Source organism: Rhinatrema bivittatum, chromosome 9 (genome assembly GCF_901001135.1).
Source record: "Rhinatrema bivittatum chromosome 9, aRhiBiv1.1, whole genome shotgun sequence".
In the NCBI taxonomy this organism is placed as follows: domain Eukaryota; kingdom Metazoa; phylum Chordata; class Amphibia; order Gymnophiona; family Rhinatrematidae; genus Rhinatrema; species Rhinatrema bivittatum.
The window spans coordinates 52,830,102-52,849,953 of record NC_042623.1 but is presented as its reverse complement, the minus strand read 5'-3'; the positions used below and the strand labels follow the sequence as shown (position 1 = coordinate 52,849,953).

Here is a 19,852-nt window from a genome sequence, read left to right as displayed (position 1 = left end):
GTTGCCAGGTTTTCATGAAAGAACAAGCACCTTTTTTCCCAAAAAAAGCCCAAAACACATGAGATTGACTTTTTTTTTTTTTTTAAATTTTTATAGCATTTAATGCTTGAAATACTGTTGTAATACATACAAAACAGTTGACTTTATTGTAGTAAATTGTTGTAGCTCTCACAGTTACACTAATTGTCAGACCTTGTTTTAGTTAACAGCCAGTTCTTCATTCTCTATATTGTCAGCATTGTCACAATACATATTTTTGTTGAATCACTTCAGCATATTACTACCTGGCAAGAAGCTAGTACAGCAAATTCCCTCATGCTCATTCCCCCCCCTCCGAGCACATCTCTGGCCCCCACTTTCTCATTTCCCCCCCCCCCTCCCAACATACTAATTCCTCCCTTCCTGATACCTGGCTGTAGCTGCAGTCTGAAGATTCCTTCTCTGTTTGCTGCTGGCCTTCCAGGTCTGCCCACGTGGGATGCTTGTGCATGCCGTGCTGGGTAGGCCCACAAATGTGCTCGTGAAGGTTTGTAGCTCTGCTCTGATTGGCTTACTGCTGCAATATAGGGTGCGCCTGCTATGGACAGGCTTCATTGCAGCAGCAGCCAATCGCTGTAACATCAGAGCACAAGTCCCGCCCAACAAGTCCAAAAAAACCACGACTGGCAGAAAGAAATAGCCCAATTTAAAAGCAACCCGCAAATCGGGGAAAAAAAACCAAACCCACTAATGATTAGAAAAAGAAGCCCAGTCTCACGGTAAATAAGCGAGGTTGGCAACACTGGTGCACCAGTCTGCTGTCTGTCAGTCCACACTAAACATGATGTACAACTTAATTCCACCATTACAGGTACTTTCTGGTCTCCCTTGGCTTCCAGTACTGAGTAATATTATGCTTCCACCCCCCCGCCCCCCCCCCCCCCCAATACATCAGCAGGCTCGGTGGAATAGGAAGAATTTCACTGAAGCCTACCCTCATTCAGCAGTTTCCTTAACTCTTCACCTTCCATCATGCCATCCCATATAGCGGAGTCCACCAAGTCAGGAAGTTAGCTGAGGCAGGAGGATTAATGGGCCAAAATGTTTAGAAAGCACTGCCTAATCTCAGATATCACAGTTTGCCTACCTTGGTGTGTCCTTTGACTGAACTGCACGGAGAGCTTCAGGAACTCATTTAGTCACCAGGAAGGCTATTGCTTGGCTTAGTATCTATGCATGTGCTAAGTAAATAAAGCTATTTCTTCATTCTATTTTATGGTATGACAGAAACAGCTTTGCAAGATAAGGGAGTGTGTAAATTTCTCTGGAAAGTTCCAAAACGTGTGGTAGTGCTTTGGAGAAAATAGTAGCCTGCTAAACGAGCAGACAGGTCTGCATAACCTTTTCCTCGCAAATATTTCACTCTGGAGACGTGCAATGAACAGTGTGTGCCAAAACCTCTTTAGTGTTAATGGGGAGACAGGCACTAGATTACTTGCATTGTTTCCATTGCATTCACCCTCCTCCTACAGCAAGTCTGATGAAATGGTTTTTTCTGCATGGGTGTCCATCTTGGTGACTGCTGCTGTCTCTTGGGGCAGCAGTGAAAAGCAAAACAGGATGTGTTGCATTTGTACAACTGATGTAATAGGGGAATGTTCAATAGGAGGTCCTAAAATAACATGCTGCCATTGAGCATACTTGATTTAGGAAAGAATAAAGCTAAAACATAAAATGGGGGAAGAAAACAAAATTCCATGGTATTGGCACACTACAAATTGCAAAATTTGCTGGTGTCTGTGGTACATAGTGCAGTTCCTGTACGTACCCGGATCAGTCCAGACAGTGGTTGAGCCTCCTTTCCAGCAGGTGGAGACAGACTAAAACTTGCAGGATGCCCTATATCAGGACAGAGCCTATCCTCTCACCCTCCAGTATTCGTCTGTCTCCCAGCAGGTGCAGCATCTCCCCTTCGGTTCTCTGCTGTAGGCTAGTCAGCCTCTTTATTCTCTTTAGGTTCAAGCAAGTACTTTTGGTTCTTTTTAAAAATTATAGAAAGTGAATCTCTGAAATAATTTTTACCTTCTTTAGTGCCTTTTTGTGTGGGAGACGTCCGTCTCCCAGCTCTTGCCTGGCTCAGGGGGGCTTGTCCCCTTTTGCAGGAGGGGGTTCCCTGCATAGTCCTGAGTCCGTGTACGCTTCCAGGTGTGGGGACCGACGCTCTCTGGGCCTCGTTCCCCCTCTGGCTGCCGAGAGGGTTTTGAACCCACTGCTGCGCTCAGTAAAAAAAAAAAAAAAAAGTTTCAAAGTTTTAACTTTCAATAAGTTGCAGGTACTCACCTACCTCTAACTTATTTGCAGCAGGTGACCAGCTTTTTTAACTTTTTCTGGTCAGTATAGGATTAGAACCGGCAGTCAGAGAAGCAGAAGGCAGCAGGTTCCCGCCTGCTCTCTCCTGCTGTCAATCAAGCTTTGTTTGTTCAGCTTTTTTTTTTTTCTTCAGCCGAGGTTGCTATGTCCCGGCTGACAGCCTGTGTTTCTTGTGGGCTGTCCTCATCGTGTTTTTCACGGCAGGGCCTCTGAACTGCTTATCTGCAGGGTGGGGAAGGTCCCTCCTCGGCAGGACAAGCAAATTTAGCCCGGGGCTCCACTCCTCCCGGCATGGATAGGCCTTTCCCGGGTCGGCAGAGCCCGGGAACGGCCGCCATCTTGGATTTTTCGTCTGGGCCGATTTCAGTGCTCCCTGGGGCTGGGGGGCTGGATTTTTTCGATTTAACCCCCGATTTGGCCACTGCGGGTTCCCAGGAGGGGGGTCCTGACCTTCCCTCGTGCCCCCCCCCCCCGGTAAATCCAGGGTCCCTTTTTCCGCGGATTTCGTCGTCCTCATGCACAAATCTTATTTAGCTAGCCTGCATGAGATGGATGAATGCCTCCCCCCCCCCCCCCCCCCGTCTAAAATCTCTCGCTCAGCGCCGTTGACCTCTGGACCAGCTGCGGAGCCTCAGGGACCAGTTCGGGTGCGGGTGGTCCCGGGGGTGCCCCCCTCCCCCGGTGTCTCCTGGGTCCTCGGACCCCGCTGCTTCCTCTGATTCGGCAGATGCCCCCCCCCCCCGAGGGGGATGACCCCAGAGCCCTTCATCTTTTTCGTAAGGAGGAGCTAGAGCCCCTCCTCCCTTTTTGTTTTGGAGGAGCTGGGTCTGGAAAGTCCCTCCGTGGATAATCTCATGGCCTCACTCCCTAAGGATATGAACTCAGTTTTGGGAGGGCTCCGGCCTCAGCCTTTCCCTTCCACCCCATGCGTAAGCTCCTTATCCAACGGGAATGGGAGGCTCCTGAGGGTTCGCTCCGGGTGGGGCGTGCGATGGATAAGCTCTATCACCTCCCGGAAGAGGGCTTGGAGCTGTTGCAATATCCATCAGTGGATTCTTATGTTTCTGCAGTGGCCAAGCACACCACGATCCCGGTGGAAGGTTCCACGGCCCTAAAGGATTCGCAAGATCGTAAGCTGGAGGCTCACCTGAAACGCATCTTCGACGTCCTGGCCCTTTGGGTTCGGGCGTCTTGCTGTAGCAGCCTCATGAGGGCAGGCCTCCAGTGGGTCCAACAGTTACTCTGCGCCCGGGAGCTTCCGCCAGGTGAGGCAGAACAGGCCGAACGTCTGGAGGCGGTAATCACTTACGTGTCGGACGTCCTCCTCGATTTGGTCAGTGTCCAGGCGAAGGCGATGGTTTCAGCAGTGGCTGCCCGGAGGCTCCTTTGGCTTTGCCACTGGTCGGCTGATCAGTCCTCGAAGACCCGGTTGGGCACCCTTCCCTTCAAAGGTAAGATGTTCTTTGGCGAGGACCTCGACAAGCTTATGGACTCCTTGGCTGACAACAAGGTCCATAAACTTCCAGAGGACCGCCCTAAGGCTTCTCGGTCCTTCGCGGCCTCTCACTTTCGCTTCAGGGGTCAGCGTCGCTTCGCTTCTCGAGGGCGGGGCGGTACTCCTAGGGAGTCTTCTCGTGCGCAGTCCTGGTCGCAGTCCTTTCGTGGCAGGCGGCCCTTTCGCGAGGGCCTGCCCGTGCATACCACCGCTAAACCTGCCACACAATGAAGTTCAGCCGGCCCATCCCTCGGTCCCTTACCTCGGCGGACGCCTCTCCCTGTTTTTCGAGGAATGGGTCAAAATCACTTCGGATCAGTGTGTCCTCGACATTATCAGAGACGGGTACGCTTTCGACCTTGTCAGGGAACTTCCAGATCTCTTTCTGTTCTCACCTTGCGGCCGGGCCAAGAGGGACGCGGTGGTCCAGACTCTCTCCAAGCTTCTGGATCTGGGGGCGGTGGTCCCAGTCCCAGAAAGGGAAATTGGCGCCGGCCAGTATTCTATTTACTTCACCGTGCCCAAAAAGGACAGGTCCTTCCGCCCAATCCTGGACCTCAAGAGGGTCAATCGGGCCCTCAAGATCCCCCACTTTCGCATGGAAACCCTGCGGGCGGTCATTGCGGCGGTCCGTCCAGGAGAGTTCCTTGCTTCCCTCAATCTCGCAGAAGCATATTTTCTTATCCCCATCCACCGTGACTACCAGAAGTTTCTCCGATTCCACATTCTCAACCAGGACTTCCAGTTTTGAGCTCTCCCCTTCGGCCTCGCGACCGCTCCTCGCACCTTCACGAAGGTAATGGTAGTAGTGGCTGCGGCCTTGCACCGGGAAGGGATTCTCGTCCATCCCTATCTGGACGATTGGCTCATCAGGGCCAAGTCGGAGACCTCTTGCCGGCGGGCGGTGGATCGAGTCCTGGAGCTCCTTGCCTCTCTCGGGTGGATAGTGAACTTTTCCAAGAGCAAGCTTCAGCCCACCCAGGAGTTGGAATTTCTGGGAGCACAATTCGACACCCGAGTAGGCAAGGCTTTCTTACCTCGGGCGCGAGCCCTCAAACTGATCTGTCAGGTTCAGAATTTGATTGCGCTCTCTTCACCGACGGCCCGGGATTATCTCCAAGTCCTGGGCTCCATGGCTTCTACCATCGATCTGGTCCCCTGGGATTTTGCTCATATGCATCCATTACAGAAAGCTTTGCTGTCTCTTTGGCAACCAGTGTCTGAGCAGTTCCACGTAGTCCTTCCCTTCTTGGAGTCTACTGCCGATGAATTACAGTGGTGGCTGTCCCTTCCTCATCTCCTACAAGGGATGCCTCTTCAAGCTCCACAGTGGACGATAGTAACCATGGACGCCAGCTTGTTGGGCTGGGGTGCGGTCTGCCTATCTCAGTCCACCCAGGGGATATGGTCCCAGACTCAGTCGCTCTGGCACATCAATCGGCTGGAAACTTTGGCGGTCCGCCTGGCCCTTCAGGAGTTCCTTCCTCTGATCCGCGACAAGGCGGTACGAGTCCTGTCCGACAACTCCACCACAGTCGCCTACATCAATCGCCAAGGGGACACTCGCAGTCCCCTGGTAGCCTTAGAAGCCAGCCGCCTACTCGCCTGGGCGGAGCGTCACCTACAGTGCCTTGCGGCCTCTCACATCGCCGGAAAAGACTATGTTCAAGCCGACTTCCTCAGCCGGCAGTCGCTCGATCCGGGAGAATGGGAACTCTAGGACACGGCCATGGCTCTGATAGTGGACAGGTGGGGTCCACCTCATGGCGACTCTGCGCAATGCCAAAGCCAATCGGTTCTTCAGCCGCTGGAAGGAACACGGCGCAGAGGGCGTGGACGCTCTGGCTCTCCCTTGGCCGGCAGACGTGCTTCTGTACGTGTGTCCCCCCCCCCCCCCCCCCCCCCCCCCGTGGCCTCTGGTAGGGAAAGTTCTCAGGAGAATCTAACTCCACCGGGGTCCGGTGATTCTCATCACTCCCGAGTGGCCGTGAAGGCCGTGGTTCGTGGATCTCATCAATCGAGCGGTGGACGGGCCCCTGCGCCTCAGTCATCTCCCTTGTCTCCTCCGGCAGGGGCCTGTATTTTTCGACCAGGCCGATCGCTTCTGTCTAGCAGCCTGGCTTTTGAACGGCGTCGCTTGAGGCGCAAAGGTTATAGGGAGGAGGTCATCTCCACCCTGCTGCGAGCCCGGAAGCAGTCGACTTCTCTGGCCTATGTGTGCATCTGGAAGGTCTTTGAGTCCGCATGTATGGAGGCGGGCGTCCCGGCACGCTCCGCCTCGATTCCTTTGGTTCTTTCTTTCCTTCAGAAGGGTCTCTAAGGGTCTCTCCTTCAGTTCCTTATGCGTTCAAGTCTCTGCGCTTGGCTCTCTCCTGGGTCGGGTGGATGGTCATGCCTTGGCTGCTCACCCGGACGTCATTCGTTTCCTGAGGGGTGTTAGACACCTCCGCCCTCCCTCTCGGGCCACGTGTCCATCTTGGAGTCTCAACCTCATCCTTCGTACTCTCTGTGCGGCTCCCTTTGAACCTCTTCGCCACTCTACGCTCAAGGATCTTACTCTTAAGACTGTCTTTCTAGTCTCTCTCTCCTCTGCTCGTCGTATTTCCGAGCTTCAGGCGCTGTCCTGTCGGGAGCCCTTCTTGCGTTTTTCTGATTCCGGGGTCTCTCTCAGGATGGTTCCTTCCTTCTTGCCTAAGGTTGTCTCTGCTTTTCACGTCAACCAGTCGGAGGAACTCCCTGCGTTCTCTCCGGAGGAGATTGCGGGTATGGCTGGGGGCGACCTCCGTCGACTGGATGTCAAGCGAGTCTTGCTTCGTTATCTTCAAGTCACCAATGACTTTCGTGTTTCGGACCATCTCTTCGTCCTTTTGGAGTGGTCCCAACCGGGGTAAACAGGCTTCTAAGACCACGATTGCGCGGTGGTTGAAGGAAGCCATTTCCTCAGCATATCTTTGTCAGGGTCGTCCACTTCCTGAGGGTCTGAAAGCCCATTCTCTGCGTTCGCAGGCTACTTCTTGGGCGGAGAGTCAGTCTGTCTCTCCGCAGGAGATTTGCAGGGCTGCCACTTGGACGTCTCTGCACACTTTTGCTTGGCACTACCGTCTGGATGTACACGCTCCGGTGTTCGGTTCCTTTGGGCAGCAACTGCTTCAAGCGGGACTGTCTCGGTCCCACCCAGTTTAGGGAAGCTTTGGTACGTCCCACTGTCTGGACTGATCCGGGTACGTACAGGAAAGGAAAATTAGTTCTTACCTGTTAATTTTCGTTCCTGTAGTACCACGGATCAGTCCAGACGCCCTTCCCTGTCTGTCTTCTGTCCTCTCGAAGCTTGTTTTCTTGCAGGTCTGCAGATTTCATATTTTCCTTGGTGCAAGATTACTGAGCATTTACACCAGAAGCCTTGGTGGTTATTTTATACCAAGTTTATGCAAGAGCGTATAGGTATACTATGCTTCTACATTAATCTATGGTTGCTCCGTTGAGCTTTTGGTTACTTGCTTGATCCTATTCTTGGTTTTATTGTTTTCTGCTTTGACATACGTTATACTGAAGGGTGAGAGGATAGGCTCTGTCCTGATATAGGGCATCCTGCAAGTTTTAGTCTGTCTCCACCTGCTGGAAAGGAGGCTCAACCACTGTCTGGACTGATCCGTGGTACTATAGGAACGAAAATTAACAGGTAAGAACTAATTTTCCTTTGATCTTCCTTTTTTTTTCCCTGTTTATTTTAAGACCGCAGGTATTGGAGCCTCAGCTCACTTGGTGAACTTTAAAGGAACTGACACGGTAGCAGGAATTGCTTTAATTAAACGATATTATGGGACAAAGGACCCAGTTCCAGGATTTTCTGTTCCAGCTGCTGAACACAGGTACTGACTGTCCTTCATATGTTCTGTTTTTTCATATGCTTGAAAATTCAAGTGAAGAATTTTGATGATCATAGTTCTGTGATTTATTCTCTTTCCAGTGAGTTCTTTCAATTTTCACTTGCTAACTGGGAGTTAATTTTCCATTTACGTTGGAACAGATCATTTTCTGATTTGGGAATCCTGTAATCTATAGACTGTCCAATCTTGATTCTGTACAACTTTTTTTTTTAATGTATTGTTTGATACAGTCTTGAAATCATGTTAATATAGGCTGTCTCTTGCTATCTTGGGTTCTACATTTTTGTAGTTCCTTTGTACAGGAGTTTGAAAATGTTGCTTGCAGACCTCCATGACCCAAGCAGGCTGATAGGTTCCACAGCCCTTACTGGGGTAACTTTAAGTTGATGGGAAGAGTGGAACCGATCGTGTGAGTACAGTGATGGGCTGATCTTTTATGGTGCTTCAGGCTTCTCCAGCTTGAAGACAGCGGTGGACACTGTACCCCACAGTCAGAAAGCCCCAATTGGAAATACAGCAAAGGCATTGTGTCACATTCTCCAAGCTAATAACAGGCTGAAGAAAAAGCAACTGCCAGTCACTTGAAGCCATTTAAGGACCATTTAGCTTTATTTTCTTGCCTGACCTGCTTTATATAATTAACTTTATAAGCATTTGATGATGCCTTTTCCTAAAGGTAAGCCCAAAGTGAATTATATAGAGACCTTGGTAGGCATGATGCACCAGAAACTTATGGTATGAAACCTCTCGTGGTTTCTTTTTTGAAAAGGGGATTTCTAGGAGATATTATTAAACAGTTTGAAAACTCCCAAATTATTGGGTCAATGACTGGGAATATCTGACTTTATATACCCCCACCTCAGAAGTAAGCATATGAAATTGATCTGTCAGTGCCAAAGATGATGATGAAGGTCTTGTCCCTAGATGCATGTTTTCTTCCTATGCACACCAAGGTGCTGAATGTCCCCAGTTTTCCCAGTAATAAAGAAAAAGCTACTTTTGAAGTGGTGTTGGCCAAGCGTGATGGACTGTCATATAGTTGCCAGACTGTCTGACTTATGATTATGGCATACAGCCAGATACTGATGTGAACAATCACTTAGATAAACCTGCTAGTTTTACTGCTTCCATTGGACTAGCAAACTGCTAGTGTAAACATAAATCTTAGTTTTATGCTTGTGTGTTTATTTTGAAAAATGTTATGTAGTCAGTGAGCAAGCACTTGGTGTACAAGTGCAAAAACATGGAATTTTAACTCTGCACTTTCTATAATAGGCTGAAAGTGAGCTGTATTGATATTGCTACCTGTATTAAGTAGCTATGCTTAAATTAAAAAAGGCTGGTATCTACAAGAGTTTTGTTCCCTTCCACCCCTAGGATTTCTTCTTAGATGAACTATTTAAGGGCTTAGATTGGTACTTAAGTCTAAATCACTTAACCTAACAACTTGTATATAAATCAGTATTAGTAGACTGTCTTTAATTCAGCATAATAATTGTGGTACTTATGTCACAAGGCCTGTGATTTAAGACTTGTCCAGTTTGCTTTCAGCTGTCTGTAACGAAAAAGCAGTTGACACATCTGAAAGAGGAATTGCTCAAGTTTCAGAAAACCTCCCCTCCCTGGCAGCATCGAGACTATATCCCCCAGCTCCCACAGAGGATTCAGAAATCCATGAATAAATGGTTTATAGTGGGTTGTGGTAGAACAACATGTGTGACTATACAACACCTAATTTCCCTAACTGTGCAGTATCTTGAATATCTAACCCCATTCCCACAGAGGAGTCAGACATCCAGGATTCAGAAACCCAGGAATAAATGGATTACAGTGGCCTCTGACAGAATAAGGCCTGTAATAAAGACGCCCATCCTTCCCACTGTTACTCTTACATAATACCTTTTCTGCATTAGATAAAAAGAAGCTCCAGAAATAGAAAATGAGGTGATATCTGAAAGGGATGTAGTCATCCTGTCTACCCAGAAACCCTTGAACATTATCAAAGGTCATAAAAGGGAGACTCAGTCATCGGAGGGACACATTTGGGTAATAATTTTGATGGGGACACAAAGTTAAATGCCTTCCAGGATCCTCAGCTAGTAGAAATGCCAACCAGATAGTCAACGCAATTACAGAAGAAAGTAGAGACTCTATTATCAGTTATCCATCTGGGGACCAATGACCTTGCTAAACATGGTATCCTTGCATTACAGAAAGATTTCCAAAACCTAGGGACTAAGATTAGACAAATGGCAAAGACCATTGTCTTTTCAGAAGTATTATCTATTCATGGAAAGCGGAAGAAAAGGTTCTACCATATAGATAACTTCAATGTTTAGCTCAAAGCATGGTGTAAATCAAGTGGTTTTGGTTACACTGATGGATGGGGCCATGGAAGGAGCAGTAAAAGGTTATACTAAAAGAATGGTCTAATTTGTCCTTGGCTGGAAAGAGGATGCTAAATGAGAAATTCAGAGCATATACTATGAGGCGTTTAAACTAGAAGGTGGCCAATGAAATTTCCATGTCAACCCCAAACAAAGGAATTGGGAGAAGAAAACAGCTCAAAATAGCAGAAAAGATGACTAAGAAGAGCAGCAATCCTAGTGAGACGAGCTGGAAACCTATGACCACAAATGCTTGTAGTGTAGACAAAATCCCAGATCTGCAGGACTTAATGGGTGGAAGCAAACTTGGACATAGTTGTTGTTGTTGCAGAGATCTGGTTCACTGAGTGTCAAGATTGGGATATGGCCATTCCGGGCTATAACTTGAAGGACAGAAGAGGAGGAGTAGCTCTTTGTCAAACAGTATCCAAGCAACTGAACTGCAAGGAATATGGGGTAGAGAAGCGTTATGGGCTATCCTTAAAAAAAAAAAAAAATATGGTGCATCAATTTTTACTGGTGTGGTTTACAGGCCTCAGACTGAAACAGAAGAACTAGACAGAGATCTGGTCAAAGACGTGGAAAAGAAGGGAGAAGTGTTGGAGATTTTAATCTGCTGGACATAGCCTGAAGAATCTCTTCTGTGGGATCTACCAGAAGTAGAGAGATAGTGGATGCCCTTCAAGGGACTCTGTTCAAACAAATGGTAATGGAAGCCACAAGGGAGGGAGTTGTACTCAACCTAGTGTTCACTAACAGGGATAATTCTTTAATGTCTGGGTGGTTACCAGTGATCATCAAACTGTATGGTTTGATATTGCAAAAAGGATACAGAGAGGTTACCCAAAGACCTGAGTGGTTGTGGGTTTGTTTGTTTTTTTTTAAAATAAAAAAATATGGACTTTGTTGAAATGGGGATGTACTTGGAGGTAGAACTAGAAGACTGGGAGAAAATGAGGTGGAACAATGGGCCAAACTAAAAGCATTTACAAAGGCAACAAATCTATGTTAGAAAAGTAACAAAAGAAATGAGAAACTGATCTGGTTCTCAAAGGAGGTGGCTGATTTCAAGGCAAAAAGAACAGTGTTCATGATGTAAAGGATCCCAAAAAGAGGAACACAAGGAAGAATATCTAGTAACACTGAGGGAGATAAAGAAAGAGGAAGTAAAAAGTGAGGCAGAAGAGAGGATTGCCAAAGAGGTAAAGTGAGGTGGCAAAACTTTTTTTTTTAGATATATCAGAGAGAGAGAGGTCCAAAGTGGTATAGCGAAATTTGAAAGATGACAAAGATCAATGAGTGGAGAGAGTCAAAGAAATGGCCAAAATATTAAACATACTTTTTTGGTGTTCACTAAAAAAGACTACCCTGGAGAAAGACGCTAGTTGACAAGACTGTGGATGGGAGTGGAGTAGACGAAACTCCACTTACAGAAGAGCATGTATGGAAAGAGCTAGGAAAACTGAAAGTAGACAAGGCCATGGGGCTGAATGAGGTACATTCCAAGATACTGAGGGAACTCTGAGATGTGCTGGCGGGTCCACTGAAGGACCTGTCCAATAGATCCTTGATAATGGGAGTGGTACTGCAAGATTTGTGAAGTGGGACCACCACCACTCTTCTCCAGAGAAGGTGCAAAGAGGCTGGAAACCACAGGCCCGTTAGCCTCACCTCCGTGGTGAGAAAATTTAATGGAGATTCTCTGCTGAAGGAAAGGATAGTGAACTATCTACAATCCAGTGGGTTGTTTGACCTGAGAGAGCATGGATTCACCAGGGGAAGTTTTTATCAGACAAATCTAACTTTTTTTTTTTGTTTGGGTGACTAGAGAAGTAGATCAAGGAAGAATGCTGGATGTTTTTACTTGGATTTTAGTAAAGCTTTTGATATAGTTCCACATAGACTCATGAACAAAATGGGAAGCTTGGGAGTGGGTGCCAAGGTAGTAGCATGGATTGCTGACTGACAGGAGATAGCGTGTAATGGTAAATGGAATCTACTCTGCAGAAAATGGTGTTAAGTGGAGTGCCACAGAGATCAGATTTGGGACTGGTTCCGTTCAATGTCTTTGAGCAACCTGGCAGAAGGGATAGAAGGTAAAGTTTGTCTCCTTGTGGATAAGGAAAGATAAGGCCATTGAGGAAAGACTAAATGAATTTTTTGCTTCTGCCAAGAGGGGGGTTTAAATTGAAGAAAGGACGCCGGAGGTGCCGCACGCCGGCGTCGCGCACCAAAGAGCGCAACAAAGGGGCATGCCCCTTTGTACACCCCAGAGCAACCAAGACTGAGAGACCAACCATATACTACACGAGACAAAACCAGTCAACTTGGAACATGGACAATGAAAGAGAAGTACCAGCAAAACAAATCAGTCTGCCTATACAAAGGTAAATATGGAAAAAACTTTTCACTTAACAGACATAAACATACAATAAAAGAGTCAAAAGAAAACTCACATAGCAACCTTATACAGATAAAAAGTACCAACAGTTCAAATAAATTCACCATAAACATGTTAATGTTAGCATTCTTACTAGTAAATGCACAATCGGTAGCAAAAAAGTTCCCCATCGTCACAGACCTGCTATGTGACAATAAACCAAACTTCATTGCAATAACCGAATCATGGCTAAAAAAATCAGATATAATTCTAAAAAATCAAATAGCACATAGAAATTATGAAGTTTTCTCAGTACTTGATTACCTCACAGGTCGTATTCCTTTCCAGATTTTATATATATATAATCTGGAAAGGAATACGTCATGTGAGGTAATCAAGTTTTGCAAATACAAAACTATTCAGAGTAGTTAAATCGCAAGCAGATTGTGATAAATTGCAGGAGGACCTTGTGAGACTGGAAGATTGGGCATCCAAATGGCAGATGAAATTTAATGTGAACAAGTGCAAGGTGTTGCTTATAGGAAAAAGTAACCCATGCTGTAGTTACACGATGTTAGGTTCCATATTAGGAGCTACCACTCAGGAAAAAGATCTAGGCATCATAGTGGATAATACATTGAAATTGTCAGCTCAGTGTGCTGTAGCAGTCAAATCAAGCAACGTTAGGAGTTATTAGGAAGGGAATGGTGAATAAAATGGGAAAACATAATACCTCTGTTGCTCCGTGGTGTGTACAATTCTGGACGTCTCATCTCAAAAGATATAGTTGCGCTGGAGAAGGTACAGAGAAGGGCAACCAAAATGATAAAGGGGATGGAACAGCTCCCCTATGAGGAAAGGCTAAAGAGGTTAGGGCTGTTCAGCTTGGAGAAGAGATGGCTGAGGGAGGGGGAATATGATAGAGGTATCTAAAATCATGAGAGGTCTAGATCGGGTAAATGTGTATTGGTTATTTACTCTTACGGGTAATAGGACTAGGGGGCACTCCATGAAGTTAGCAAGTAGCACATTTTAAAAATGATAGAAACATAGAAATGAAGGCAGAAGAAGACCAAATGGCCCATCCAGTCTGCCCAACAAGCCCCCACACTTTTTTTTTTTTCCCTCATACTTATCTGTTACTCTTGGCCTTTATTATTAACTTTCTGGCTCCAGTAACCCTCCATCCCCGCCATTGATGCAGAGACCAGTGCTGGAGCTGCATCCAAGTGAAGTATCTAGCTTAATTGGTTAAAGGTAGTAACTGCCGCAACAAGCAAGCCACTCCCACGGCTACCTGTCCACCCAGCCTGTGCCACTCAGTCCCCATTGGTTGGCTGCATATAAATCCTCCTCTCCCCATTCCCCCCTGCTGTTGAAGCAGGGAGCTCTGCTGGACATGCATTCCAAGTGAAGTATCAGGCTCAATTGATTCGGGGTAGCAACCGCCGCAAAAAGCAAGCTACACCCATAATCACTTGTCTACAACTTGGCCGTTGTCTGAATATAAATCCTCTTCTCCTTCCCCCCCCCCCCGCCTCCATTGAAGCAGAGAGCTATGATGGACATGCATTGAAAGTGAAGCATCAGATCCATTTGGTTTGGGGTAATAACTGCTGCAACAAGCAAGCTACTCCCCCGCTTCTTTGTGAATGCAAATCCTTTTTTCCACATTTCCTCCTGCCATCGAAGCATAGAGCAATGTTGGAGTTGCATCAACAGTGAGTTTGTTTATTGAATAAGGGTATTTATCTCCAGGTAGTAGCTGTCATTCCTGCAAGCCACCCCCATGCCTCTTCTCTTCATTCACATCCGCTAGACCAGTGGTTCTCATTCTTTTTTTGGCTGGGACACACCTGACAGATGGTTCTCACATGGGTGACACACTGAACATGTGACCATCATGGGGCTAGATGTAAAAGTACAGTTTGCATCTACGGGAACCCCCTGACCCACAATAATGGATGTAAAGAAGAATTATGACATTCCCCATACACATCACCCTACAAAAAAAGATGTTCTGGTGTCATCTCAGTAACAGCAACTCAAACTCCTACTTCCAGGCTCAATAGCCCTACTTATAAAAAGACAGCAGTTTACTACCAATGCATGTCCTCTTGAGAAAACACAACAAATAAGACTGATTCAGACGCTTACATGCTAGTAAAATATCTCATCTCGGTAACAGACCCAGAACCAACCTAACAAACTCCCAAGATCTGTAGTAATGCGCACAAACTAATCCTCACATAGATATGAAAAGGCAACACTACAAATAATAAATCAGGCCCTAAAAACCAATACTTCTCTTATTAGGAAAACAGAACTAGCAAGCAGCTATAGATCCCCACACAGAAATAATTGTAAAACTATACTAATAAGCAGAATAATGTTTCAAAACAGCTATGAACAGAATAACATCCAACAATTAAAAACTCATAAAACTATTAAAACTTCTCCAAACACCAATAAAATATTTCAAAAAAGCAGACACATCACATAATATTAAATAATTAAAATGGCAGTCGAGCAAGAAAAATAAACTTAAAAAGCCACCTTTACTTACTCCCTCCAGCAGCTCTCCTACTCCTCTTCCATGCAGGCTGCAGCACACACCAGAAGCAATAGTGGCTAAGATCTATATTCATGGTCCTCTTCCTTAGGGCTAAATCCAAAAGAACAATGTAGCAAGACCTGCTATATGACAATAAACCAAACTTCATTGCAATAACCGAATCATGGCTAAAAAAAAATCAGATATAGTTCTAAAAAATCAAATAGCACATAGAAATTATGTGCCCTCTTCCTTAGGGCCCATGTCTCTCACACACACCATACCAGTCATGCCCCCATGACCAGTTTCTGTCTCTCACACACCAATCATCTCCCTGTCTTTGACACACACACACACACCAGTCACCTTCCTGAACAGTTTCTTGCATGCCATACATACACACACAGGCTTCCCACTCCCGTATTCTACTTATATATACGGGCTTCTCACTCTCATAATCACTTTTTCTGTCTCTCTCACACACACACTCACCAGTCTCTCACTCCCATGCTTGTTCTCTCCATATGCACAGGCTTCTCATTCCCATAATTACTTTCTTTCTCTCACACACACACACACCCAGTCACCTGATCTCTCTCATGCATACACACACCCAGGCTTCCCACTCCCATGCTCGCTCTCCACGTGCACAGGTCTCTTTCTCTTTCTCTCATATACATCAGTCATCTCCCTGAGCAGTCACTTTAATTGTGTCTCACATATACAAACATCAGCTCTCTGATCAGTTTCTCTCACACACATGCTCTCAATCAAATACATTCTCTCACTTACACACAGGCTGGCTGCTTCTCTCTCTTTCTCCCCCCACCGAGCACAAATGGTAGATGCAGCAGCTGCCTCCTCCAGCCCCCGCAGGCCAAGAAAGAAGAATCCCAACGGCCGCGGGAGGCTCATGCTGCTGTCTCCTTTCCCGATTACCAGCTGCTTCAATTGCTCAGGGGCAGATATTGCTGATACTTTTTCACGCGGCACGGCTCTTTCTCCTTCCCGCACACTGCACTCTATCACTTCCTGTTCTGGGTCACGGGGGGGGGGGGGGGGGGAGATAGGCGCGGGAAGAAGAAAAGGCCAGCTGCGGGTGCCACAGCTTCTTCTAGCACCGCTGCCATTCCCACTGGGCTTGAACGTGCTGATAGCCCGGCGGCAGCGGGAGAGACCGGGAGCATGCGACACACCTGTCTGTGCTTGACGACACACCAGTTGAGAAGCGCTGCTCTAGACTTTATGGATCCACAGTATTTATCCCACGCCCCTTTGAAATACTTCAGTTTTGGTCTTCATCACTTCCTCCGGAAGGGCGTTCCAGGCATCCACCACCCTCTCCGTGAAGAAATACTTCCTGACATTGGTTCAGAGTCTTCCTCCCTGGAGTTTCAAATCGTGACCCCCTGGTTCTGCTGGTTTTTTTGGTTTTTTTTTCCAACTGAAGAGGTTTGACATTGTCTTTAGATCATTTAAAACCTTTCAAGTATCTGAAAGTCTGTATCATATCACCTCTGCTCCTCATTTCCTCCAGGGTGTACATATTTAGATTCTTCAATCTCTCCTCATAAGTCATTCAATGAAGACCCTTCACCTTTTTGGTCTCCCTTCTCTGGACCACCTCCATCCTGTCTCTGTCCACTTGGAGATACAGTCTCCAGAACTGAGCACAGTACTCCAGGTTAAGCCTCACCAAGGACCTGTACAAGGGGATAATCACTTCCCTTTTCTTACTCTATATTCCTCTGTCTATGCAGCCCAGCTTTCTTCTGGCTTTAGCTATCACCTTGTCTATTTGTTTCGCTGACTTCAGATCGTTAGACACAATCACCCCAAGGTCTCTCTCCTGCTCCGTGCACATCAGCCCTCCCCCCCCCCCCCCCCCCCCAATCAAATACAGTTCTTTTAGATTTCCACACCCCCATATGCATGACTCTGCACTTCTTGGCATTGAATCTCAGCTGCCATATCTTCGACCACTCTTCCATCTTCCTTTAAATCCCTTCTCATTCTCTCCACTCCTTCCAGCGTGTCCACTCTGCAGATTTTTAGTGTCATCCGCAAAAAGACAAACCTTACCTTTTATCCCGTCTGCAATGTCGTTCACAAAGATATTGAACAGGACCGATCCCAACACGATCCTTGCGGCACTCCGCTTAAAACCACTCTCTCTTCAGAGTAATTTTCATTTACCATCACACAATTTCTTCTGTCCATCAACCAGTTTGCAATCCAGGCCACCACCTCTGCACTTTTTCACTCCATGCACAATTAAGCTCTGGAATTTGTTGCCAGAGGATGTGGTTTGTGCACTTAGTGTAGCTGGGTTGGAAACGGGATGCTGGGCTTGATGGACCCTTGGTCTGACCCATTATGGCAATTTCTTATGTTCTTATACTAAGATTTGCAACAGAGTTGACACGCTTGAAGGAGTAGAGAGAATGGAAAGTGATTTAAGAAAGCTTGAAGAGGAGTTGAAGATTTTGGCAGCTGGAATTCAATGCCAAGAAGTGCAGGGTCATGCATCTGGGGTGCGGCAAGACAAAACAGCTGTATATGATAGGCAGTGAAAGACTAATGCACACAGACTGGGAGAGGGACCTTAGTGTGATAGTGTCTGATCTGAAGGTGCTGATTGCTAAAGCCAGAAGAATGCTGGGCTGCACAGAGAAGAATAACCAGTAAGAAATGAGGTGGTGATGCCCTTGTACAGGTCCTTGGTGAGGCCTCAGCTAGAGTACTGCGTTCAGTACTGATGCCCGTATCTCAAAAAGGATAAAGACAGGTCCAAAGAAGAGCAACCAAAATGGTGAGGATTGGAAGGCTTACAAGGAGAAGCCGAAGGATATGAATATGTACACCCTGGAAGAGAGGAGGTGCAGGGGAGATATGATACAGACTTTCAGATACCTGAAAGGTTTTAATGATGCACAATTGTCAAACCTTGGAAATAAATCATTAGAACTAGAGGTCATGAAATGAAACTCCAGGGAGGGCAACTCAGAACCAGTGTCAGGAAATATTTCTTCACGAAGAGATTGTTGAATTCTTGAAATGTCCTTCTGGAAAAGGTGGTGAAGATGAAAACAGTGAAGGAATTCAAAGGTGCATAGGATAAATACTGTGGATCCCTAAAGGCTAGAGGATGGAATTAAAGAAAAGAGTGCATGGGGGTAACTTGCTGGTGTGGCAGTTACTGTGCTTAAATAACAGTATCAAGATTCAGTGCAACTCCATCATTGCTGTCGTCTTCAATGGCAGTGGGATATAAGGGGAATTGGTTTCAGACAGCAACAAATGAGGGCTCCGACTTTTACGATTTAGGGAACAACATAGGATAACTTGCTGATGCAGCTTTTACTACCCCTAATCACTAAGCCTGATATCTTTTGATGCAGCTCCATTATTGCTCTTGGCTTCCACAGCAAGGGTTAAGGGAAACTGGATTCAAACAGCATCATGGTATGGGAAACTGATAAGCATGATTGATTGTAACCTGCACAGTGCAGCAGATACTGGGATAAGCTTGCTGGACAGACTGGGTGGATCATTTGGTCCTTTTCTGCTGTCATTTTTATGTTTCTATATTTATAGACAATGTATTAAAACAGACACCCAACATTTTACATATTAAAACAATATCTTAAAAGCAAAATCTTTTAGAATTTGAGTATAAAATGACTAAACACTTTTTAATATTAGGGTTGCCAACTGTCCGGATTTTCTCCTGATAGAGGGACTGTTGAAGTCAGGAGGACCAAAATGTCCAGATTTTAGCTCTTCAAGTCCATCTACAGTACCCTCTACCGCGCTGTCCATCTTATCTTTCAGTGGAGCCCTGCAGCTCTAGCCGAGCACCACGGTATTGCATCTAAATGTTTCCCCAGCCACACAATCTCTATAGAGAACAGTTCAAACATCTGTCTGATCTGTGCAGGGCTCTGTAGCATGCATGGTTCAATCAGCTGACCTTTGCATTCAGCCCATAAGAGGAGCTAGAGTGTGGGAGAAGTGGGGGCCGAAGAGAAGCCAGAGCAGTGATGGCTGGGCCCTCCTGCTTAAAGAGGAGGCAGAACATCAGAAGTGATGAGCATGTGCGGCCAAAGAGCAGCAGTGTCAGTTGCACAAATGGAGAAAAGGTGTCTCAGTACCATGTGGGCCAATGGAGGAAGCTGCAGCTGCTCTGCTTGCATGCTCTGGAGAAAGGTAGTGCATGTATGTGGGGGGGGGGGGGAGAAAGCATGTATGTATTGGTGGAGGGGGGAGAGAGCACACATTTTTGTATATGTGTGTATAGAGGGGGAGTATACATGGGAGGGAGAGTGCATACGCTGGATATGGGACGGGATAGAGCAAGGTCGAGGAGGTGGTAAAAGACAAAGGGGCAGAAGCCAGAGGAGGCTAGAGTACTAATGAGAGCATTAGAGACAGAGGAAATGGTTGAGGATTGGAAATAAAGTAGGAGTGGGGGAATAGAAGATTAGAACAGAATGAGAAAGCAGGGAGATGGACTGGGAAGTGGCCTTGCTCCTACAGAAGGTGATGGGGGAATGGGATAGCTGGTGAGAAGGAGACAGAATCGAAAAGATTGAGGAATTAAAAACCTGAGGAGAAAGGGGTGAAATCTAGCTTTGAGTGAGTAGAGGCAGATGAAAGGAAATGGAACATGAGAGAGCAATTTCAGAGACAAATGTAGAGGATGAGGAGGAAGTGAAAGATAGACGAGAGAAGAAATACAAAACCTTGGACAAGATAGGAGAAGCAGAAAAGTCTGGGAATCAACACAATTTGAAAAAT

General features: G+C 46.4%; 1 protein-coding gene across 1 annotated transcript in view; it reads left to right on the top strand.

Annotated features, from left to right (window-relative positions):
- Window positions 1-19,852, top strand: part of NAMPT (nicotinamide phosphoribosyltransferase) — an 86,392-nt gene that overhangs the window by 40,555 nt on the left and 25,985 nt on the right. Inside the window, exon 6 of the mRNA XM_029615471.1 lies at window positions 7,577-7,713. Within this exon, the coding sequence (XP_029471331.1) occupies window positions 7,577-7,713 (137 nt within the window). The remainder of the gene's footprint in view (window positions 1-7,576; window positions 7,714-19,852) is intronic.